General features: G+C 38.5%; 1 protein-coding gene across 3 annotated transcripts in view; it reads right to left on the bottom strand.

The window, feature by feature from the left end:
• Positions 1-15,693, bottom strand: part of LOC126967865 (transcriptional repressor p66-beta) — a 47,627-nt gene extending 31,934 nt beyond the window's left edge. For all 3 annotated transcript variants that reach the window (XM_050812552.1, XM_050812554.1, XM_050812553.1), the window contains exons 1-8: positions 15,388-15,693; positions 12,908-12,989; positions 9,953-10,091; positions 9,409-9,554; positions 8,299-8,439; positions 2,313-2,411; positions 1,311-1,418; positions 742-828 (exon numbers count right to left, since the gene is read on the bottom strand). In XM_050812552.1, the coding sequence (XP_050668509.1) occupies positions 742-828; positions 1,311-1,418; positions 2,313-2,411; positions 8,299-8,439; positions 9,409-9,554; positions 9,953-10,091; positions 12,908-12,989; positions 15,388-15,446 (861 nt within the window). In that variant the 5' untranslated portion in view covers positions 15,447-15,693. The remainder of the gene's footprint in view (positions 1-741; positions 829-1,310; positions 1,419-2,312; positions 2,412-8,298; positions 8,440-9,408; positions 9,555-9,952; positions 10,092-12,907; positions 12,990-15,387) is intronic.
• Between the last annotated feature and the right edge of the window lie 10,643 nt (positions 15,694-26,336).

Genomic DNA, 26,336 nt, shown 5'->3' with positions numbered 1-26,336 from the left:
AGAATCGGACAACATCTATTTTTCATCCCCGTAAATGTTAAGGGTGGTCCACGCCAATTTTTTTTTAAATTTGTTTAATTATGAGTCGGCATTAAAAATACATACAACTTAAAATTTTCACCCATCTACGATCAACAGTTACTTTTGTATCGCGATTTTAATGTCGGCAATACAACGTCTGCTGGGTCAGCTAGTTATTATATTATAATTAGTTTGGAGTAATAATAATACAAATATTCTACTCTCATTCAGTCATATGCATGTATCCAATTCATTGATTAATTAAAAAGTAAATCTCACTGGTGGTAATTATTATTGTATAAATTTTGTATTTAGATAAGAATTTCCATTTATTTTCTGCCGAGAAACTTAAAATATTTTTTTTAATATATATTAATCGGTACTCAATATTACATAAGAACATCCCAAAAGTGTTACAACACTTAAGCTATAGAGTATATATTGTGTTAAGGATTTTTCAATACTAATGGAATTTTTACAAATTACTTATTAAAATGTATTATGTATAACAAACAATGACGTCCTGTACATTTACACAAATCACGTTGTATAAAAACTTACCCGAAAAGATACTTTTGGGCAATAAGCAGCAATTGATCATAGATAAAGCTTGATAGACTTACACATATATCTTCGCCCAAGCGAAGTCTCTTTTTTTATAACATTTAACTATTTTTTTTCTCAACCGAAACTGATATGTCAACTTAAAATATAAAATACCCTGGGCGCGGTGAGTTGAGCGGCAGGCGGGGGCGCGGGGGTAATGGTCACGGAGGGGGTGATACTAGCGCCGCCACCAGACGTCGACTGGAACCAAAAAAAAAGGAAATAATTATTTCAAATAACTCCTATCTCCATTACTGATTTCCTTCACTCTCGCACGCTTTGTTTGTCTATAGCATAATTTCTCAACCTTATTTTGCTCACCGCCCACTTGGAGAATATGTTTTTTTCTAGAGTATTTTCGTGTATTTTTTTGCCTTTTTAGACTATATTTTTTAATCTACCCACGCCCCATCTGCGCCATCTCAATGCCCCCTAATTTTCTCCGGGTCTTCTACTGCCCCCCCGGCAGTATCAAAAGCCCACAAGGGGGCGTTATCGCCCACGTTGAGAACCTATGGACTCTATAGTCTATATATACTATAGAATATTTGTATGTATATGGCGAGACGCACAAAATTTGTATGTAGACACAGGCCTTAATATGACAAGTTTATATGCGACGCACGGGGGTAATAAAGGATTTCGCATCGTAAATATTTAAGTATCGGGTATTGACAACCCACCTGGGAGCGGTAGGGCCCCGGCGTGAGAGTGGCCCCGCCCGGGAGGCTGGCGGTGCGACGTGACGCATTGTGCGCGACGCTCTGGCCGCCCGACGTGTTCACACTGCGCTGAAGATTGGAAGAACATAACAGTCATTGTTTGATGTTACAGCGGTCAAAATATATTTATAATGAAAATAAGGACGAGACGAGCACGACGTTCAGCTGATGGTAATTGATACGCCCTACCCATTACAATGCAGTGCCTCTCAGGATTCTTGAAAAACCCAAAAATTCTGAGCAGCACTACAATTGCGCTCGTCACCTTGAGACAGAAGATGTTAAGTCTCATTTGCCCAGTAATTTCACTAGCTACATCGCCCTTCAGACCGAAACACAGTAATGTTTACACATTACTGCTTTCCGGCAGAAATAGGCACCTTGTGTAAAGGAACCTCCCATTGGTACAGAAATAGGGGCCGTTGAAAACATATATACTAAATTTAAAAATAATACACAACATTTTTATTCTTAACATATATACCTAAACAAAAAGAAGAACCCCGCTGAGTTTTGCGCCCGTTCTTCTCGGGTCTAAGGCATACATTTCTGAATGGGTTGTAGTTTTTGACTTCCAATAAGTAATTTCATATCTTATTCAAATTCAAATATTTTTATTCAAAATACGATTCAATATCACTTAACCACTTGAACGTCAAAAACTACCACCCATTTAAAGTAGGCTGCCTCAGACCTAAGAAGAACGGTCGCAACAAATTCAGCAGGCTTTTTTTTATAAAAATATGAATAACATTGTAATATCGTACAATAAACATTTATAATTAAAGAGTCTGAGGGTGTTCACTTGATTCCCAGTCTGTATCATTAAGAAAATAGTTTAGAAAATGTTATAGTAACCTTTCCCACACAAACGTTTTTAACAATTCTTTTAAATTTCGTGACACATTTTTTTTTCTTTTTTCTTCTATTCTATTTTGAATAAAAGTATTTGAATTGGAATACCTTTTGTTGATGCGCGGGAGGCGGGGCTGGAGTCACCGTGACACCGGGCGGTACCACACAGCCGCTACCCGCCAACGCTGTACCGGACGACGGCTCTTGCTGTAAAATACAAATTCAAAAAAATATTTATTCACTGCAAACGTTATCAAACGAGTGTAGCAATATTCATTAACAATATATTTATATAAACTAAAGATCTCATCAAGATATGTAGCTTATAAAATTAAAAAATACTATTGAGTGCATGCTGTTTACAACATAGGAATATTCTACATATATTATGAATTATTGTAAAATGTTGTTTAGATGAGATGTATGCACGCTTCTTCATTTTAATATTATTATTATCTTAAACCAATATAAATTGATTTACGCAAACACTGGTACCCATAACACAAGTTAGATCTGATCATGGGTATCAGAGTTTCAATTCAACACTGTATTTTATTTAAGATAAGTTAATTTTTAAGACGTAGTACATATATATTTAAGTGTTGTGAATCTCTATTATTGTGAAATAAAGTTTATTATTATTATTTAGAAACATTAATCCCAACTATCTTTATCATTTAAATAATCTTTCACGTTATAATAGGCCTTAGATGTTAATTTATTTATTATGATACATTTAAATTTTTTAATTGGTAATATTTTAATATAATTTGGGAGTTTATTATAAAATATAACACAGTCCACTTTAAAAGATTTAGCAATTTTACGGAGCCTAGTAGATGGAATTGCGAGTTTATTCGAGTTTGTTTCGAGTATTGCCATGTACATCACTATTCTTTTTAAATTGGCTATGTTTATGAGCGTACAAGAGGTTCTCGTATATATACTGTCATAATATAAATTTCACTACAAAATATTTAGCGACCGCTGTCTCCCAGATGCAGGCAGAGATTATGGTAGCACAAGAAAATTGTATGAATGGGCTTAATAGATCCATTAATAGATTTTTTTCTGTTGATCTTAGATGTGTCAGGCATTTAAATCAGACCTTACTATAAAACCTTCCTTCCGACTTTCAAATAACAGACAGTTTTTGTTGTTGCCTATTTATTTATAATTGGCAGAATATTGCAAATTAAAAAACCTGAACTAAGTGTTTTTAACTCATTATTATTTTTTTATTTATAAGGTTTGCCAACAGGTTTACATCTACATTAAATTATATACTGTTAACTTATTACATACATAGATGAAGATTAAGCAATGAATTTGTTATTTGCTTCATCTTCAATTGCAAAAAAAAACAAGTCAGTTGTTTGAATCAAAACATGTTTATTTCTTTTTTTTTATAGAATAGGAGGACAAACGAGCGTACGAGTCACCTGCTGTTAAGTGATCACCGCCACCCACAATTTCTTGCAACACCAGAGGAATCACAGGAGCGTTGCCAGCCTGTGTGTGTGGTGTACGCGCTTTTTTTGAAGGTTACATCCAACTTACATTACTTTACATCCAACGTTATATGAAGTAGCAGAGTCTATATTCGAAAAATAAAAAAAATTTAGTTTTTATTTGTGCTCTTGTATTGTATTCCATTAAACATTCTGACAACAGGAAAAATATTTTAAAGGTATTTCTAGTATATTTGAACTTTTCATACTACGGAGAGATTTTTTAGCTTTCCCTTCATTTGAATAGTAATTAATTTAAAAATCAGTATAAATTTACTGTGAAAACACTGAATGTAAATTGTGACGTCATAATTTAAAAGGCGGCGTTTTATCACTGTTTTTAATATATAGATATATAGCCTTAGACCATTTATATGTCTATCCAGATGCTTTGAAAGCGTCGAATAAAATAAAGTTTAGAACTAACTACTTTATATACTCTAATTTGAGAAATGCAGGTGTCATATAAATCGGTTTAAGAGAGTGTAAGACGTAGCTAGTCACGCACACTAAACTAATTATATTCCTGGCCTGTTTTAATCGGTTGTCTAACAGCAAGAGACTCTATCTAGGTGTATAAATTATCTAAGCCAAGAGCATTAATAACGTAAAGTTAATTAAAAACAATAAAAAAAAACAAAAGCATGACGTTTTCCTATTGGCCTTGAAGTCGTCGTTACAAACGTATTTCTTTAGACATGTTGATCACTTTCCTTTGGAGTATTGAATGAGACTAAGTGTCTCAGTATGTAACACTCGTTGGGATAAAGCCGGTTTGAGTTGACTAACGGCCGTTTTCAATAACCTATTTTTTTGTTTATGGAATAGGAGGACAAACGAGCGTACGGGTCACCTGTTGTTAAGTGATCACCGCCGCCCACAATCTCTTGCAACACCAGAGGAATCACAGGAGCGTGGCCGGCCTTTAAGGAAGGTGTACGCGCTTTTTTTTAAGGTGCCCATGTCGTATCGTCCCGGAAACACCGCATAAGGAAGCTCATTCCAGAGCTTTGTATACGTGGAAGAAAGGTCCTTGAAAACCGCACTGTGGAGGACCACACATCCAGATGGTGAGGATGATATCCTAACTTGTGGCGTGTCGTGCGAAGGTGGAATTCGACGGCAGGAATCAGGTAAAACAGCTCTTCGGAACACTCCCCGTGATAAATGCGGTAGAAGACACACAATGAAGCGACGTCTCTACGCAACGTCAAGTGATCCAGCCGTTCACAGAGCACTGGGACCCCGACAATTCGAGCTGCTCTGCGTTGCACGCGGTCAAGTGGATCGAGCTGATACTGGAGTGCGCCAGACAGCAATACTCCATGTGTGGCCGGACCTGCGCTTTGTAGAGCGCTAGTATGTGGGCCGGCTTGAAGTATTGCCGTGCTCTATTAATGACGCCCAGTTTCTTTGAAGCCAATTTGGCTTTGCCTTCCAGATGACCACGAAATTGGCAATCGTTCGAGATTTCGAGACCCAGTATTCCGATACTAGGCGAGGCTTTGAGGGAAGTGTTGTCGAAGAGCGGTGATACGACAAATGGGGTTTTTTTTAGTGGTAAACGCGCAAACTTGAGTCTTCTGGGGGTTAAATTGGACAAGGTTCAATTTTCTCCATTCCGCGACCTTCTCAAGAGAGGACTCGATAGAAGGCACAAGTTTCTCCCGGCACTGGTCGACGATTTCCAGAGAGAGACCTGCATGGCCCGTGTATACGGCATCACCAGTGCTGTCATCCGCATAGCAATGAATGTTGGAGGTGTCCAACATATCATTGATATGCAGGAGAAACAGCGTGGGAGACAGCACACAGCCTTGGGGCACTCCAGCATTCACAGGCTTCGGGTTCGAGCAGTATCCGTCGACAACGACCTGTATGCTGCGCCCAGTGAGGAAGCTGGAGGTCCACTTGCACAAGCCCTCGGGAAGCCCAAATGATGGAAGTTTGGAGAGGAGCGCCTTGTGTCATACACGACCAAAGGCCTTCGCTACATCCAGGTTAACTGCCAGGCCTTCCCCCTTGCTTTCAATAGCCGCAGCCCATCTATGTGTTTGGTATACCAGAAGATCACCTGCCGACCGACCGTGGCGAAACCCGTATTGTCGGTCGTTGATCAACTGGTGACCCTCTAGGTATACCAAGAGCTGACGGCTAATTATGCTCTCCATGATTTTGGAGAGCAGGGAGGTAATAGCAATAGGCCTGTAGTTTGCCGGATCCGAACTGTCTCCTTTTTTTTGGATCGGATGGACAAGGGCTGACTTCCATGAGTCAGGGACTACGCCTTTAGAATAAGAGTGCCGGAATAAACGCGTGAGCACCGGCGTCAACTCAGGGGCAAACGTTCTAAGCACGATTAGAGAAATGCCATCCGGCCCGCTCGACTTCCTGACGTCCAACGAAAACAGAGCTCGCCTAACAGTTTTCTGTCTGAATTGTACTTCAGGCATAGAGCTCTGACACCACGGGATGGTCGGCGGTGTTTTTCCGTTGTCGTCAAGAGTCGAGTTGGAGGCGAAAAGAGCGCACAGGAGATCGGCTTTCTCTTTTGCCGTATGGGCCAGGGTGTCATTCCTCATGTGCAACGGCGGCATGGACGGCTGGCTGAAGTTACCAAGAACAGCTTTCGACAACGACCAGAACTTGCGTGTTCCGGTCGGGTAACTGGAAAGCTGCTCGCCGATTTTGACGACGTGTTTTGACTTTGCACGGGCGATTTGCCGCGTAAAAAATCTGGAGGCACGGTTGTATTTCCACTTAAGAACTATGCAGTTCGGATCCTTTGTGCCCAGCGCCGCAACCCAAGCTCGATAAGTCTGTTTTTTGCAATCAGATGCTGCTTTAACTGACGCATCGAACCAGGGCTGTGATCTGCCACCGATGGGTACTACAGAGTTTGGTATAAAAATATCCATACCCTGTAGTATCACATCGGCTACTGCAACGGCGCAGGCACTAGGATCATCCGAAGGGAAACAAACCCTGCCCCAAGGGTAGGATGCAAAAAAGGAACGCATCCTATCCCAATCTGCTGACTTGTAGTGCCATGCCACGCGGCGGGTCGCTGGTGGTCTGCGACGTTGGCGTCGGATAGGCACTACACTCCTGACCAGGCAATGGTCGGACGTTCCGAGAGGGGCGTCGACAAAGACCTGGTAACTATCGGGATGTGTAGTCAGCAGAAGATCCAATAAGGACGGCATGTGGCTATGCACATCCGGGAGCCGCGTTGGCGACTCAACCAATTGGGACAGACCATACGCCAATGCAAAATTATGAGCAGATCGCCCTGCGTAGTCTGTGGTACGTGTTTCAAGCCATTCGGCATTGTGCCCGTTGAAATCACCCAAGACTACGATTTCAGCGGAGGGGATCTGTGCAAGCACGTCGTCAATTGCCGCTTGAACGCAGCCCATGAGATGATCGGTTTCTGCGTTACCACTATGGGACCTGTAGACACACGCATAGATGCGGTCCTCTAATTCTACACGGAGCCAAAGAGTGGACAGGTCCCTACCCTCAAAATTGCCGAGACGGCGACAGCAGATATCCTCCCTAACGTACACACATACCCCGGCATGAGGCAAAAAATTGTGCTCAATTTTGTACCCGGGGTACGTTAAATATGGAGTATCGCTAGGTCGAGATATTTGCGTCTCCGTAAGGAAACACAAGGCCGGCTGTGCCGTCTCAAGGTGGTGGTGGACGGCGTTTAAGTTGGAGTGAATTCCCCTGATGTTACAAAAGTCCACATTAAGCGTGGAGCGGGGTGCCGTGGTGTTACTCCCTCGTTTGTTCTTGGTCATGCGCGGTACTGTGCCCTCCCGAGAATACGAGGGGCAGCCCGAGCGCGAATGCTCGGGGATGGATTCTCCGGCTCTACAGGAGCCGGTACCCTCCTGGGGTAATTTATCTTTATATACCACTCTCATATATTTTTTTGGGGGAAGGGGGGGGGGGGGGGGATCGGCCTCCAGTCCTCGACACTAACCTATGCGAAACATAGCGGCACTAGGCCGCTACTTCACGCCGGTATTCTGTGCGAGTGTGGTAATTAACCCGGACGAGTCTGGCCCGATTGTGCTGACGTCAAAAGACGGCAGCGTGACTCTCCCACTTCTAAAAAGCCCTTAGTCGCCTCTTACGACACCCATGGGCCTGGGACTCCCCTTTTTAAGCCCCGGGAAAAGTACAGGGCGAATTATCTATCTTTAGTTTAACTTACTAGAGGTTAACAAATCTATCCTTTAACGCTTACTTACATTTCAATAACCTATCGACAGATAGCATTGGACTATATATATCTAGTCATTAAATAGATAAGATCTTGTTATTAAACGGTGACAGCAATGTATCCGTAAGTAGAGATACGTTATTGAAAACGGCCGTAAAGCGTGATCAGATCAGTATTTACCAAAGTAATTTCTTACACAATCATAAATAAACATAATGAAAATGATACTATTTTATGAATTTTGAACAAAAAAAAATTGTATTATTCCGTATTATTTACCTCGCCTTGATGTTTGCGTGGTCTTTAAGCACACACCATTTCTATTCAAGGATTTCAAAGATAGTACCTTTACGGGCGGCAGGGTGCTAGCCTGCTGTGACTGTCGCAGCTTCCTCAACAGAACCAGCCCAGTCTCCTCTGCGCGTAGCTTCTCTCTCAGCGCGCGCAACCGCCGCTCGCGTTCCCATATCTCCGCACTCGACAGCTCCTGCAAAATCAACCCAATTAATTCAAACGTGAAATGGAGTAATAATATAGATTTTTCTGGAATATATTGAGTTAGTTCGAATAGTTGACTGCGCTGTTAAGTTAACAAAAGTGCTCGCTGTTATAGTCCTTTAACGCACTACTGGCAGTGGCGGTTCATTCTCATTCTCAGTTTTTCTCAGTCTCGCTGAGCTATTTTCAGCGACTCGAGCTGCGTCAGTGTGCTCGCTGATATAGTCTTTTAGGGCACTTTTGGGTCATGTCTTACCGTGTCTCCAGATACTGGCAGTGGCGGTTTTTACTCGTGCTCAGAGACTCATCATCGCTCGGACGTCTTGGCGACTTAGGCTGCGTCCCCGTGCTAGCTGTTAAATACTCTTTCACAGCACAATTGAGTTCATGTCTTACCGTGTCTCCAGATACTGGCAGTGGCGGTTTTTACTCGTGCTCAGAGACTCATCATCGCTCGGACGACTTGGCGACTTAGGCTGCGTCCCCGTGCTAGCTGTTAAATACTCTTTCACAGCACAATTGAGTTCATGTCTTACCGTGTCTCCAGATACTGGCAGTGGCGGTTTTTACTCGTCCTCAGAGACTTCATCATCGCTCGGACGTCTTGGCGACTTAGGCTGCGTCCCCGTGCTCGCTGTTAAATACTCTTTCACAGCACAATTGAGTTCATGTCTTACCGTGTCTCCAGATACTGGCAGTGGCGGTTTTTACTCGTCCTCAGAGACTTCATCATCGCGCGGACGTCTTGGCGACTTAGGCTGCGTCCCCGTGCTCGCTGTTAAATACTCTTTCACAGCACAATTGAGTTCATGTCTTACCGTGTCTCCAGATACTGGCAGTGGCGGTTTTTACTCGTGCTCAGAGACTCATCATCGCTCGGACGTCTTGGCGACTTAGGCTGCGTCCCCGTGCTCGCTGTTAAATACTCTTTCACAGCACAATTGAGTTCATGTCTTACCGTGTCTCCAGATACTGGCAGTGGCGGCTCATTCTCGTCCTCAGAGTCTTCATCGTCGCGCGGATCTCTTGGTGATTCGGGCTGTGTCACCGTGCTCGCTGTTATAGACACGTTCACCGGCGAAGCGTTCAGCTTACTGCTCACATCTGAAATATTATTATAAAACATTATTAATTACATTGTTGCACGGTTCCAACTTGATAGGAGCAAATATTTTCAAACAGGTCCTCAATAAAATCGGTCTATAGGAATAAGATTATTATATTTTGCATTGAACTTAAATCTGAAAATTAAAAAATTATTATAATTAATTCAAACATTAAAAAGGGGGCCCTGCCCTTAAAATTAAATAAACTGGTAGTAGTTAGGCAAAGCGAGTTGATCAAACTAAAACTGTGAATATTAGATTTTTTAGAAAACAGCTATATAATTCTCTGTGGGACTTATCTTACAAAAACATTTTTTGTAACAGCACAAATATAATATTTGTAATATTTTACTCAGTGGACCGCCACTATAGAACGCCGTAAGGATTCTGTCTGACCTGTAAAAGGTGCTGGTGTTGGAGGCTGCAACATAGGTTTCCTGTGCGGTGGCGCAGCTGGTAGCAGCACTATGTCAGGACTCTCGGCATAGCTGCGATGATCTGAACGGGGACGGAGCACTCTCTTACCCCCCACGCCCTAGATATACAACATTATATCAAATGCTATACAAATGAACTAACAAAATAGCAAATAACTAATACAAGCAGAATAATATATTATAGCATTTTTGTTCAAAGATCAGTGCACACTATGAATTTACTGTAAAAAAATGAAGGGAAATTTAATTCCTGTGCAATTCTTTTCACTGTGAACAGTCTTGTCAATACTTTACAATTGTACATTCAGATGATTTTTTTAGCATTAATGAGTCTGAGAAATAATTATAGGCAAGGCATACCTACTTCCTACCACTGAATTAAAATAAAATTAATAGTAATAAAGGAAAGAATTGCATTGGTATTTTAAGGGATTCTGGCAAAAATAATGCTGTCTTCGAAGCTCTTCATGGCTGGAGGAAATTTAAAAAGATCTCGGTCAAGTAAATGCTATATTACGACTTAAAGTATGAAATTGTTGTTCTGTTGCAATTTTTATAAGGTAAATTAAATGCCTTAAGCGGGAAGTGAGTAGGGATGTAGTACTAGGGCCTAAAAATGAAAACCCCAACGAATTGTCGCATAAAATCATAAACTATTAACAGCTATTATTTATTTATTCGAAGTATATTTGCTCTCGTCATAGCAAGGGATGGTCATTTATTACGGTAATGCCATGTGTTATTATAGAGCAATGATATAAAAACTAATTTATAATCGTGAAAAGCTGCCGCATGCGACAGTTATTCCCCAGCATTTGATAGTCATTGAATTTGAGCGGTCGGCTCTCAAAAATTACCCCCTATTCTCACAATCACACAACCGCTATGAATCCTACAAATGAACATAAACAATAATCATTATTGTTAATGGCAACCATCTGTTATTTATAGTAACTTTAATTATTATACCCATCTACAGAATCGCAAAGGTGAGTACCTAAATTATACCTGGGCACTAAGAGAGATATTGATGAATAAAATAATATCATCGCTGTAGTTATATATATGAATGGATATGCCAAAAAATTTTATTTTTTATTGTTACACAAATCAAATGTAAACCGCGTATTTCAATTGACCAAGCAAATATAACCATGCATTTTAAGGACTGGAAAGAATACTTCTTATCTCTAACTTGTAGACCGTCCTGTCATATATAATATTTCTAATTCTATTGAATAAGAGGCTAATTCTTCAGCAATGATATATTCAAATGCAAGCAAAGCACACAGTACACCATGTGTAGAGTTCTAAAAATAACATAAGGATGTTAAAGTGGAGATGGACCAGAAATTAGTGAACTTCAAATGAAACTGGATAGGTTATATTATCATAGTCTATTGTGTGTTGTGCGATGTTGGAATTCAGTGGCAGGGATCAAATAAAATAGCTCTTAATAAATAAGGTAGAAGACAATGAAGTGGCAGCTCATGTCTAATGTATGCTCCAGCACATTTACAAAATGAAACATCAAAGCCTGCTTTACAATTACTTTTTAAATAAACAAATTGTATACTAACCCAGATTCTTACCTTTTCAATCTATAAGTTGCAAGAAAGATAAAATATAGATTAATAAATAGAAAATATGCAAATATTGTGTTGACCATTAGCTGAAAGAATAATAAAAATAAAGCTTTAAATATGCTATAAATATACTACAGACTTGCCATAAAGATTGTTACAAGGAAAAATAGATTTTTTTAAATTCTGTATGTGTGCATGTAATGTATGTCTATTGGTTTATTCATTGTTAAAATAGCATTTGAAATTTTTGTTTGTTCAAAATGAGCTTGACTGGCATAAAACAATCCTTTAACATTGAGGTCAGTTATTAGTTGAAAATATGAAATTTTTCCATTGAAAACTCTCATTCTTTCTTCACTACCAGTCTAATAGATTGTTTCAGGGATCCCAAATTATCATGGCGTTTCGACCATGATATACTCTCTAAAACAGACTACTAATCATAACCTAGTAGATTAAGATTAGATTACAGCCAGTCTTCAGCTGAGATGATATCTGAAGTATTCATTTGCAACCACATTGCTGATGATTAAGCTTGGTATGGGATGGTATGGTATAGGGGCTCCTGTTTCTGTAATTAAACCACTTAGCTGGGTCCATGTTGCATGCAGTATTGGCTAGTTACTGCAACCAGCCCAGCTTCTTCTAGAAGTTCCGAACATTCCATTCCGGTTGTTCCAAGACTTCTTGGAGCATCCTAGTATTCACTAAAGTTTTTGCGGGTTGGTTGGCCACCTCCACACATTCCAGGATTATGTGAATGACAGTTTCGTCCTTGGCTACATTAATTAAATGATTTTACCAAGCAAATTGGCTTTGAAGACCATAGACTAGGGCAAATCCAAAGTGTTCATAGTTTAAACAGTAAACCACAGTTTCTTTTATATGCTTCAAATACGTAGAATTGTCTTATTTGGACAGAATTTTTCTTTTTAAATAATTTCTTCATTGCTATGATCAACTTCTTATCATAGATTTGGACGGTCAGATCTTTTTCTCTTTCTATTTATTTTCTTTCAATAGCCCAATTCACAAACATTGGACTTAAAACCAATTTGTTTAATACTATCACAACAATTCACTTTTATCTATCACTCCACTCCAATTTTAATATCAAGTGAATACTGATACAGACTCGCACAAAAATGACAAAAGACATTGAATATTCATATAAGAATTACAACAGGTTTTGAAATTTAAAACATAATAAAATTATTGTTATTTTTTTATTGTAACACTGTTTAGGGCATGACTAAGTATAATTATTTTATATTAGTAATTGTATAATTCAGAATCATACTGAAGATAACACATAAATTACAACATACATGAAGTGGGGGTTGTGCAGGCGTGATTGTTAATCCACTTGCTGTAAGGGCCCTCAGCTCACTCAACTCAGGAGGCAGGGATCTGTAGAATAAAGTATGACAGTATGAAACTTAGATAATTTATATATCTTGATAGAGCCTCTTGCTGCTAGACAACCTATGAAAACACATCAGGTTTATTACTTTAGTGTGTGTGACAAGCTAAGTCTTACACTCGCGATTTGTATGTCACTTTGTGTGCATTGCGCAAAATAGAGGTTAACAGACAACCTCAATTTTTTTCGACGTTGTCACAGCTGTCTCAGTCTATCTAGACATATAAATGATCTAAGGTATGACATATAACTAGTCTACAGCTCACATTTATGTACATAAAAATCATCATTCATCATCACAAATGTAATTAATATATTCAATTCCTAACATCCCCTGAATTGAGAAAGTGCATTGCAAATTTCATATATTTAAAATATTCAAATGTTTTCAGTTTCCTTGAATATTTATTACGCCAATATTTGTCTTCAATAAATTTGACATGTGTTTCGCCGATTCTCGTGCCAGACTTTGACAAGTCAACATCCCCTGAGGATGCCTCGTGTAGACTCGAAACATGTGTCGAATTGTTTGAGGGCTAATATTGGCGCAATTAACACTCAATAAAACTCAAAAGATTTAAATAATTATGGATTTCCGTAAAATAATGCCTACTTCAATATAATATTTTCTTATATTTAAAGTAACAAACATTAATTATGAAATAATCTCTCCCATAATAATGTTGATAAGCTACTCAAGATAGCAAAAACATATTTGTAATCACCAGTGAAAGCTTACAAAATAATTCAATACTGTTATCATAGTGCTACAGGTTAAATAGGGATACACAGGGTTGTGGAAGAACAGTCTAATGCCAGCAATGTGCACGTTTGTATGAGTTAAACATTAGATAGGGCTCCAGTTTTCTGCTGATGATCATTGTGCTTAGCTCTCTTACACATTAGTTACATTTTTATATGGTAAATACAGGGTGGACGAGAAGTTGACTTCCAAAGCTAAAATTTGAAAGCCTCATGGTGATGAGTATCCGAATCACCCCTATGTATGTTCTACGATTTTACGTAGTTTAGGAGATAATAATTTTTTTCCCCTTGTATCCACTTTTTTCACCTAATTGTGGAGTAGGACTTTTTTCTAATTTTTTTGAACACTTTTAGTTAATTTTACTGTTGATAATTATTAACTACAGTTGCAATTACCACATAAGAAACAATAAATAGTTTAGACAATGCGGAACTAGTTTAGAATTAAGTTGTAAGTTCAAGATAACTACTCCAGTTAAATTCATGAAAATGTTCAAGGAATCAAAAAAAAAGGGGAGCCTATGGCTTGTAACTATTTTTAAAAACTTCCCAGAACATTGGCCAATAAAATGAGCCAAATTCAAATAATAGCTTTGGACATCAACTTCTCGGCCACCCAGTATAATAAATTAAATCATTTTGAATTTGTATATAAGTAAATGTTGTTTATTTTTATAGAAGACTAGGACAAACAACTGGTCACCTGATGTGCTCTCCTCTGCCCGAATCCCCTTGCATCAATTAGGAATCACAGGAGCATTAGCAAAAGAAGAATTTTTAGAAAAGTGTACACACTTCTTAACCTTGCAAAAGCGGCAAATGTTATGCACTAGATTTTTAAGATACACCAAAATTCATAATGCTGTATGGCACACTAAGCCCTGACCAAATTCTGAACCTTATTTAGTTTATAAGATGGTTTATTTTGCAGTCTTATAGCTTGCATCAATAACTTTCTGATACATTCACACAAATCATTCTAATTATAAGAAATCTATTAATACACTTAGAATAATATGCATTGACAAGACCGTTGCGCACGCGCCAAAATCATGCCGATATACCAGGCTTTTGCCGATATTGGACGGTTAAAAATATCTTCCAAAACACCATGTTAAGGAAGCCTATTCCCCAGTCTGATTGCAAGACTCTGTTGATAATCAATTCTGGCGTTTGACCAGCTAATTCCTTGGGCCTGTAGCTCACCACCAATAAAACCATATTGTCTCCCTTATGATGGCATAGCAACCTCTTAGTGGATTATGATGGTTGTTCTGCAATCACTTTGTAAAAAAAATTTCACTTTTTTTATAAAAAATATTTCACTTTTTTTATTGAATGAATGATTTCTGTGACTTTCAGCCTGTTCCTAATGGAGAGGTAAAATAATATTTATACAAAATAATATAAACTTTTTCAGACAAAATATAAGACCATGGTCTTATTATTTATTCTATCTATTAATTGATATTCACATAAAATAAATGAAGTTAGACAAGCGTTGATTAGACATATTGTTATAAATATATGGTACATAATTTGGTTAATTTATAGAAACAATAACGAAACATTTTATTACTAAAAAATAAAAAGAAGGTTTAAGCAAAATATAAATTTAACCTGACACTCAGATCCACGGCCGAATCATCTACGTCCATTGTTGTTTTGTTAATCACCATTCATCGCCAATTTAATCCAAAAATCAATAAAGCTTGACGATAAAAATCAACAGCTGAGATAAATCTACCGTTGAGGTAAATTTGGTAATTAAAGTTCATACACATACAGTTTGTTCACTATTATGAACACTATGATAAATTATCAATACTATATTCACGAAATCAAATCTAATTGTAAAAATGCATTATTTTAATGAACCACAAAAAGCTTACATTACAGAATACAGATACACATATTAATTTTTGACAATAATCGGTCATTGGGCATCGGCATCACTATAACTGTCAATTGTCATCAACAAGTCATAGATTATGCAAAGGCGCACAACAATTTTGCCGAACTAAGCTTGTTTGAATTGAAAGATAAGCAATTATTATCAATTCTAGTGAAGAAGCCCAACTTTATCGTTAATAAGTTGAGCTTTGTAGCATTGGCTTGACTTTTCTAGCCTATGTGAAACACAATGCATTGAAAAGAGACACGCATCTCACCTTGTCTGTTTTGAAATGCAAAACAATAACTTGAAGCCATTTTATCTCATTTTAATCACCAGTCTGTTGGCCCTTGCGTGTGTGAATTAAAATATCGTTTTAAAGCGAAAAATAAGTGTATTTTTTATGTTTAATATAAGCCTGTGAGATTCCCAAAAACGCATTTAATCAAAAATACATGGTTTGCTTTGCTTACGGTTAAAAAACGGCTTATGCTTATGGTGTCCGTATTCAAATAAATAAACTCATATTATAGCCAATTTCTAGTAGAATATGCTACATATTGGTTTCATAGTGTTGTGCAGTCGCAATTTTGCTATCGATATGATAAACATCGTAGTATATAAAAAATATGACATCAAATCAAATAGTTTAATTACCAAATATAAATACCTATTTAAATTTTAGTAAAACTCTGGGAGCAATAAAAAAATTGCCCTGCCCTTTTTCAGGTATATTTTTTTTTTGTATAGGTTCCCGGTCAATGAAAAATTTAAATATTTCAGGGTGACGGCTCTATAGAGAAAACATTGGAAGCCTTCAAAACTTTCTCGGCTTAGCTCAAAGCATATTGTTTCAAATTGTTATTTGGAGGTGAAATGTGTTAACCATTATTGTTACTGTTACGACATCGACAGTGACATTAGCCGAGTGACGTTGAGTGCTATATAATGAATGCACAGTACAGGGGAAGACCAGTTCTAATCGGCTACTGGTTGCGTGCGGACGTGTCCGGGTGTAGTGCTACATAGTAAAGATTAGTTGTTTCACTCGTGAGCAAACGAGGAACATTACAAATAGCGACGAGGATAAACTGTAAGTTTTTCCTTATTTCAACTAAAACAAAAGGAGGAATAATGGTAAGACAAATTTTACTCTACCTGCAAGTTTAAAGTAGTAACATAATTATATGGACAAAGTTTTAATAACTTCTACTATTGTTCAACTCGTATTATGTGAATAGTTCTTCATTATAGTCTAGAAATATGGATATGTATTACAATAACATAACAAACTCGTTAATATGTTGATTCCTGTCGGAATGAATCCTATTACATTATTTTCGTGCGTACTCGTGATTTTGAGGGTAGATAGATATCAAATAAATAACACTTAAGTGATAATAGTTAAAATAATTATCAGAATGCTTATAATGTAATGTATTTCGATAAATAAATAACAAAATTGTTGAATGAAATTTAATGAAATAAAGATTTTATTATACTAATTTGCTTTTTAGTTTCGAAAAATAAAACAGGCATGGGTATAATTGTATTCCTCAAGAAGCATAAGAAAATATAATATGAAAACTAAAATCAATTTTTTAATTTGTTTTTTATAATGTACCTACTCTCTTCAAATTATTTTAAATTAGGGAAAACAAGGAATCAAACAGTACCTACAGTATACACTTACCCATTTACATTATTGAAAGCGCTACAAGGATTGAACATCACTTAACATTAGGTATCCCCTACTCTAGTTTGTCCTCTTATTCCATATAAAAAGCGATCCTGTGCGAGTTAGACTTGAGCGATTAATTTTTTTTTAATGGAAGAGTACGGGTCACCTGATTGTGTATTGTGATCACCATAGTCCATACTCTTTTATAACACCAGATGAATCACTAGAGTGTTTCCGACCTTGAGTCGAATTAACGTACATTTGTACGTTAACATAATATGAAAACGAAAACCGGAAACACACGTTAAGGGCAAGCAACAAAAAGTCAACCTATTGCGCCACCGAAGCAATACGGTAAAACCGATTTTAATGAAAAACAGGCTTCTCATAAAGTTTTTTCAAGCTTGCAGGTTAATTGCATCGATTCTATAACAATATAGAGGGCCTACGTTTTTTATGGACAAAGGAGGTAAAACCAGTCACCTAATAACCTAATCACCACGGCTAAAACTCCCTTGTCATACCAGAGGAATCAGTCGTGAGCGTTTCTTTTATATGGGGCCGGACCCCAAGACTTTGCTACCATTCTACGGCATTGCCAGAAAGATAAAGTAGCCGTTTTTATTTTCGCCTCTATATGGGCACTCCAATTCAGCTTACTGTCCAGTAATACTCCTAGATACTTTACCTCGTTTGTTAGTTGGAGTTCAGTATCAAACAGTTTTGGTAGTTTGTAGTTTCCCTGAACTCGTTTGTTAGTAAACATTATCAGTTCCGTTTTTTTGGATTAACTGTTAACTCGTTGTTTTTACACCATTTTTCCACGATGTTCAATGCTGCATTTGTTACTTCGCATACTGTATTAGCAAACTTTCCGCATATTAAAATGGTTAGATCATCTGCGTAGCCTACAGTATAGTATAGGTTTTGGTTTACGGTGGTAATCAGATCGTTTACAACGAGGTTCCACAAAAGAGGCGAGATTACACCTCCTTGGGGGCAACCTTTAGCAACAATCGCCTTTTGTGACTCACCTTCAGCAAGTAATATGACTCTACTTTTCAGCATGTTATCAATCCATGTGTTAAGGGTTGTACATCCGTACAGGGCATCCTTTATTTTGGTGAATTTTGTCTTGTCAAAGGCACCTTCAATGTCTATGAAGGTTCCTAGGCAAAAGATCTTTTCTGAAAGTGCACCTTCTATAACGTTTACTACAGCTTGCAGTGCAGATTCAGTGCTTTTCCCTTGACTATACGCATGTTGATTAGGGTATAAGGGTATATTTCGAAGGTAGTTTTCCCTCAGTTCTCTCTCGCGTAGCCCTTCCAGAGATTTCAAGATGAAGGAGGTAAGGCTAATGGGTCTGAATGATCTAACATTAGAGTAGTCACTTTTACCTGATTTTGGTATGAAAATCACTTTCACCTCCCTCCATATTTGGGGTATGTATCCATGCGCTAGACACGCCCTGAATATGTCAATCAGCAGCTTTAGAAGGGTCTGTCCCCCTCATTGTAACAAAGCAGGAAATGTTTCGTGCGGCCCCGCTGACTTAAAAGGGCGAAAGGTATTAATGGCCCATTTTGTTTTCTCAATAGTAACCACCTTGTGGGCTATCCGCCAGTCTTTTTCTTCAGGAGTAGAGTATTCATCCATCCACTCTATTTTCTGCATGATTTTGCAGCCAGGGAAGTGCGTTTCTATAAGGATTTGCTCCGTCTCTTCAGGTGAGTTAGTGAAGGTACCATCAGGTTTCCGCAGGGAACCCAGAGTTTGTCTGGGTTGACTAGAAAGGACTTTTCTTACACTGTTTGCCTGGTTTTGGCATTCAATGCCGTTGCAATATTTCCGCCAACTTTCAGATTTTCTATATCTTATGCGTTTTTTGTACTTAGTCTTGGTGTCTTTGTAGCTATCCCAATCGCTTTGTTGGCCTGTGTTCATTGCCCGGTTTAGATGTTTCCTCACCTTCCTCCTAAGTCTCTCCAATTCAGGTCCCCACCATGGTTGGGATTTTGGTTTGCCTGAGCTGGCAAGGGTGAGGGGGCATGTAGAATGATAGCAGGTAATCATGATTTCATTAATTCTTATTGCCTGTTTTTCAATGTTTTCCACCCCAAATATCTTCTCTGGGTTCGTCCCCTCTTTCAGACACGATTCCATCATCAACTTGCATTCGACGAGGTTCATTCTGCGGGGGTTCCTTCGAGGAGATAATTTACCTCAAGGATGAAGAGTATCCATCTGTGGTCTGAGCAGGATGCTTTTCTTGACACATGCCAGTTGGATATAATATTAGACATTCGTTCCGATGCCAGAGTAATGTCAATAATTGTACTGCTTCTCCTTTTGATAAAAGTGGGTTCTGACCCTGTGTTTATGATGTCTAGGTTAGTAGTAAAGAGATATTCAGCCAATTGCTTACCTCCTTCGTTTGGTGTCTGCATGCCCCACAGCGAGTGGTGCGCGTTGCAGTCTGCAGCCACTAACAAATCGCATATGGCGGTCTCTCAGTGGTTCACCAGTCTTTCAGAGTTCTTCCGGTGGTGGATCTGTACCGCGGGGCATGTACACCGAGGCGATCACCATCGGTGGCTCATTCGTATTTCTGTCCAGTAATTGTATAGTGCATATATCCCTGGAATAAAAATCTGTTAGTGGATGCACCTGTAGATTGTTTGAAATGTATATACAGGTCCTAGGGTGTTCTGGACCTGAGTAGTGGATGACCTTACCTCCAATATTGGAGAGCTGACATATGCGGCCTCGTCTAACCCATTGCTCCTGGATTAGAGCGAGTGCTGTAGGGTTAACCTCCAACCATTTCCGGAGTTGAGCCGTTGCGGTTTCACTATGGTGGAGGTTTATTTGTATGATGCTGCACTTATGAGAAGGGGATGCCATCTTTGGATAGCAGAACTTCCTCGCCGTCCCCGATGTACAGCTCTTCCAGCTCCTTGGTGCACACAGTGTCATCTTTGGAGCCCGTCGACAGGTTGTCTTCGAGCTCCATCAGGTTCACCAGCGCTTCCTCTGAGGGGGAATTCAAGACGCGCGCACGGGTAGCGGTGGGGTCCTCTAATTAAGCGTCTATCGGTTCTGACTGTGCAGTTTAATTTTCTGTTCTTTCAGCAGAAGAGTCCTCCTGGTTTGCAGACTTGGAGGAAAACACAAACAAGCACACTATCACATTTTGTAATATTAATATTGAATGTATGGATTTTAGGGAAAAAGTCTTTATTTGCTTGTGTAACTAGGAATAATGAAATAAACACATTTTATTTTTAATACGAAATTTAAATTATAAGAACTTATTTTTACATTTATCTACATGCATATAATGTAGTGTAAGTGTATACCCAATATGTAGGCATTATTGCGTCCTATACATATTACACATTTTACATTAAAACTATACACAAAAATTGAAGTAGGATTATTGCAAAAGAGAAGATTCTGACTGCTCCCCACAGCTAAAACTGCAGTTGAATGACGAAAAAATGGTTTTAGAATTCATAATTATACTTTTTCAACGCTTTATAAGGTCATCAACTTTTTAATCAACTTACATTTTAAAATTTTCGGATTTTAAATCAATTATATACTTCCTAGTGCATGCATATTTACTAAAACCCATAAACGCTGGTTTCGCGCAAGGCTGCGTGCTATCCCCTACACTGTTTCTTCTGCATATCAATGATATGCTGCAAATTAGCAGTATTGTGTAGAGATGTGGGTTCTCTCTGCATCTTCTACCGCATTTATCACTGGGAGTGCTCAGAGGAGCTGTTCGGGTTGATTCCAGCGGCCGTTTCCACCATCGGACATTACGTGCAAAGTACCATCCGCATCATGTAGACGTCTGGCATTCCACAACCGCGCGTTTTGTTCGAAATTTCTTGCCTCGCACAGCCACTTTGTAGAATCAACTACCGGCAGCGGTCTTCCCGAACAGATACGACTTAGGGACCTTCAAGAAAAAAGCATACACCTTAAAGGCCGGCAACGCATTTCTTGACGCACCTGGTGTTGCGAATGTCCATGGGCGGTTGCCTCACCTCTCCCCATCACGCGAGCCTCTTGCCCGTTTGCCCCCTCTTATATAAAAAAAAACCAACGTCAAGTAATTTGTGTGCTCCGCATGTTACTCCTCTTTCATTTACTGAGCCGCGTATTCATAACTCTCCTCGAAGAGGATAGAAGCTGTGAAACATTCAAAAACCTCTTCACAACGTCTCAAAAATTAAAAACTTTGCAACAAAAGTGCAGAAAGATAAAATGCAAACATGCATGCACTAGGAAGTATTATAATTGATTTAAAATCCGAAAATTTTAAAATGTAAGTTGATTAAAAAGTTGATGACCTTATAAAGCGTTGAAAAAGTATAATTATGAATTCTAAAACCATTTTTTCGTCATTCAACTGCAGTTTTAGCTGTGGGGAGCAGTCAGAATCTTCTTTTTTGCAATAATCTTACTTCAATTTTTGTGTATAGTTTTAATGTAAAATGTGTAATATGTATAGGACGCAATAATGCCTACATATTGGGTATACACTTACACTACATTACATGCATGTAGATAAATGTAAAAATAAGTTCTTATAATTTAAATTTCGTATTAAAAATAAAATGTGTTTATTTCATTATTCCTAGTTACACAAGCAAATAAAGACTTTTTCCCTAAAATCCATACATTCAATATTAATATTACAAAATGTGATAGTGTGCTTGTTTGTGTTTTCCTCCAAGTCTGCAAACCAGGAGGACTCTTCTGCTGAAAGAACAGAAAATTAAACTGCACAGTCAGAACCGATAGACGCTTAATTAGAGGACCCCACCGCTACCCGTGCGCGCGTCTTGAATTCCCCCTCAGAGGAAGCGCTGGTGAACCTGATGGAGCTCGAAGACAACCTGTCGACGGGCTCCAAAGATGACACTGTGTGCACCAAGGAGCTGGAAGAGCTGTACATCGGGGACGGCGAGGAGGTTCTGCTATCCAAAGATGGCATCCCCTTCTCATAAGTGCAGCATCATACAAATAAACCTCCACCATAGTGAAACCGCAACGGCTCAACTCCGGAAATGGTTGGAGGTTAACCCTACAGCACTCGCTCTAATCTAGGAGCAATGGGTTAGACGAGGCCGTATATGTCAGCTCTCCAATATTGGAGGTAAGGTCATCCACTACTCAGGTCCAGAACACCCTAGGACCTGTATATACATTTCAAATAACCTACAGGTGCATCCACTAACAGATTTTTGTTCCAGGGATATATGCACTATACAATTACTGGACAGAAATACGAATGAGCCACCGATGGTGATTGCCTCGGTGTACATGCCCCGCGGTACAGATCCACCACTGGAAGAACTCTGAAAGACTGGTGAACCACTGCGAGACCGCCATATGCGAGTTGTTAGTGGCTGCAGACTGCAACGCGCACCACTCGCTGTGGGGCATGCAGACACCAAACGAAAGAGGTAAGCAATTGGCTGAATATCTCTTTACTACTAACCTAGACATCATCAACACAGGGTCAGAACCCACTTTTATCAAAAGGAGAAGCAGTACAATTATTGACATTACTCTGGCATCGGAACGAATGTCTAATATTATATCCAACTGGCATGTGTCAAGAGAAGCATCCGGCTCAGACCACAGATGGATACTCTTCAACCTTGAGGTAAATTATCTCCTCGAAGGAACCCCCGCAGAATGAACCTCGTCGAATGCAAGTTGATGATGGAATCGTGTCTGAAAGAGGGGACGAACCCAGAGAAGATATTTGGGGTGGAAAACATTGAAAAACAGGCAATAAGAATTAATGAAATCATGATTACCTGCTATCATTCTACATGCCCCCTCACCCTTGCCAGCTCAGGCAAACCAAAATCCCAACCATGGTGGGGACCTGAATTGGAGAGACTTAGGAGGAAGGTGAGGAAACATCTAAACCGGGCAATGAACACAGGCCAACAAAGCGATTGGGATAGCTACAAAGACACCAAGACTAAGTACAAAAAACGCATCAGATATAGAAAATCTGAAAGTTGGCGGAAATATTGCAACGGCATTGAATGCCAAAACCAGGCAAACAGTGTAAGAAAAGTCCTTTCTAGTCAACCCAGACAAACTCTGGGTTCCCTGCGGAAACCTGATGGTACCTTCACTAACTCACCTGAAGAGACGGAGCAAATCCTTATAGAAACGCACTTCCCTGGCTGCAAAATCATGCAGAAAATAGAGTGGATGGATGAATACTCTACTCCTGAAGAAAAAGACTGGCGGATAGCCCACAAGGTGGCTACTATTGAGAAAACAAAATGGGCCATTAATACCTTTCACGCTTTTAAGTCAGTGGGGCCGCACGAAATATTTCCTGCTTTCTTACAATGGGGGGACAGACCCTTCTAAAGGTGCTGATTGACATATTCAGGGCGTGTCTAGCGCATGGATACATACCCCAAATATGGAGGGAGGTGAAAGTGATTTTCATACCAAAACCAGGTAAAAGTGACTACTCTAATGTTAGATCATTCAGACCCATTAGCCTTACCTCCTTCATCTTGAAATCTCTGGAAGGGCTACGCGAGAGAGAACTGAGGGAAAACTACCTTCGAAATATACCCTTATACCCTAATCAACATGCGTATAGTCAAGGGAAAAGCACTGAATCTGCACTGCAAGCTGTAGTAAACGTTATAGAAGGTGCACTTTCAGAAAAGATCTTTTGCCTAGGAACCTTCATAGACATTGAAGGTGCCTTTGACAAGACAAAATTCACCAAAATAAAGGATGCCCTGTACGGATGTACAACCCTTAACACATGGATTGATAACATGCTGAAAAGTAGAGTCATATTACTTGCTGAAGGTGAGTCACAAAAGGCGATTGTTGCTAAAGGTTGCCCCCAAGGAGGTGTAATCTCGCCTCTTTTGTGGAACCTCGTTGTAAACGATCTGATGACCACCTTCAACCAAAACCTATACTATACTGTAGGTTACGCAGATGATCTAACCATTTTAATATGCGGAAAGTTTGCTAATACAGTATGCAAAGTAACAAATGCAGCATTGAACATCGTGGAAAAATGGTGTGAAAACAACGACTTATCAGTTAATCCAAAAAAAACGGAACTGATAATGTTTACTAACAAACGAGTTCAGGGAAACTACAAACTACCAAAACTGTTTGATACTGAACTCCAACTAACAAACGAGGTAAAGTATCTAGGAGTATTACTGGACAGTAAGCTGAATTGGAGTGCCCATATAGAGGCGAAAATAAAAACGGCTACTTTATCTTTCTGGCAATGCCGTAGAATGGTAGCAAAGTCATGGGGTCTCACCCCATATAAAAGAAACGCTCACGACTGATTCCTCTCGTATAACAAGGGAGATTCAGCCGTGGTGATTAGGTTATTATGTGACTGGTTTTACTTCCTTTGTCCATAAAAAACGTAGGCCCTCTATATTGTTATAGAATCGATGCAATAAACTTGCAAGCTGGAAAAAACTTTATGAGAAGCCTGTTTTTCATTAAAATCGGTTTTACCGTATTGCTTCGGTGGCGCAATAGGTTGACTTTTTGATGCTTGCTCTTAACGTGTGTTTCCGGTTCTCGTTTTCATATTATGTTAACGTACAAATGTACGTTAATTCGACTCAAGGTCGGAAACACTCTAGTGATTCATCTGGTGTTATAAAAGAGTATGGACTACGGTGATCACAATACACAATCAGGTGACCCGTGCTCTTCCATTAAAAAAAAATTTAATCGCTCAAGTCTAACTCGCACAGAATCGCTTTTTATATGGAATAGGACGACAAACTAGAGTAGGGGATACCTAATGTTAAGTGATGTTCAATCCTTGTAGCGCTTTCAATATTTCAATTCTTTTTAGTTTCGAAATATAAAACAGGCATGGGTATAATTGTATTCCTCAAGAAGCATAAGAAAATAAAATATGAAAACTAAAATCAATTTTTTAATTTGTTTTTTATAATGTACCTACTCTCTTCAAATTAATTTAAATTAGGGAAAACAAGGACCAAATTAAATAATACAACGTTATTACATAAAATATTTATACATTATAGTGACTGAAAATAGCACAACACTTTGGTTATAAGGGTAACAAGTACAGTACGAATTAATTTCATAAAACAATATCGGTTAAATTTCAATATAACAAATATATTTGAAACTTTTCATTCGCTAAGGATAGTGAGAAGTGTCAGTGAAATTATTATTTGCATTTTTGTGAGAAAACATGGTGAATTAATAAATTAAAATTGTATTTCTGTTGTGAAAAAAAGGATAGGCTATATTTCATTGAATCTTGAGACAAACAGAATGATTAGGTTTTTATACTACAAATAAATAACCTATTGAATTTTTTGTCTGTTAAAAATTACTTTGGAAATAATAGCGCTAGATAGTTAATTTCATTTTTATCTCCCCGCTTCGTCCGCATACACACATGACTGTGCACATAGTGCTTATGAAAATCGTTGTTTCTTAGAACTTTAATAAATGGAGGAGCAATTATTTCATGAAGATGTCGCAATAATTTTTTTGGCTAAAATGGAGGAGCAATTATTTAATGAAGATATCGCAATAATTTTTTTGGCTAAGTGCGTAAGGTTAAAAATAATTGAATTAGATTTAATTGAAATTTATCCAGTATTACTGCAAATGAAAACCTCTATTTTATGTATATAGATAATATAAAAGCAATGTGAAACGACAATATAGGGAACGATTTATCTGACTATATAGGTACCTACACTACACCTTACTATTAAACCTTATTACTTACTTTTCTGTAGTTATTTTTACAAACATAATAGTCGTAGATTTATATAAATTATACAGAAATCTTTCTAAAGTATTAAGTACATACTTTGTTCTTATTAATATTGGAATTAGAATTATTCCTGCTTAATTATTAGTTAAACTACTATTGGTTAAATTTTGTAGATAATA

The sequence above is a fragment of the Leptidea sinapis genome, chromosome 14, assembly GCF_905404315.1.
Source record: "Leptidea sinapis chromosome 14, ilLepSina1.1, whole genome shotgun sequence".
NCBI lineage: Eukaryota > Metazoa > Arthropoda > Insecta > Lepidoptera > Pieridae > Leptidea > Leptidea sinapis.
This window is presented reverse-complemented; position numbering and strand designations above follow the sequence as displayed.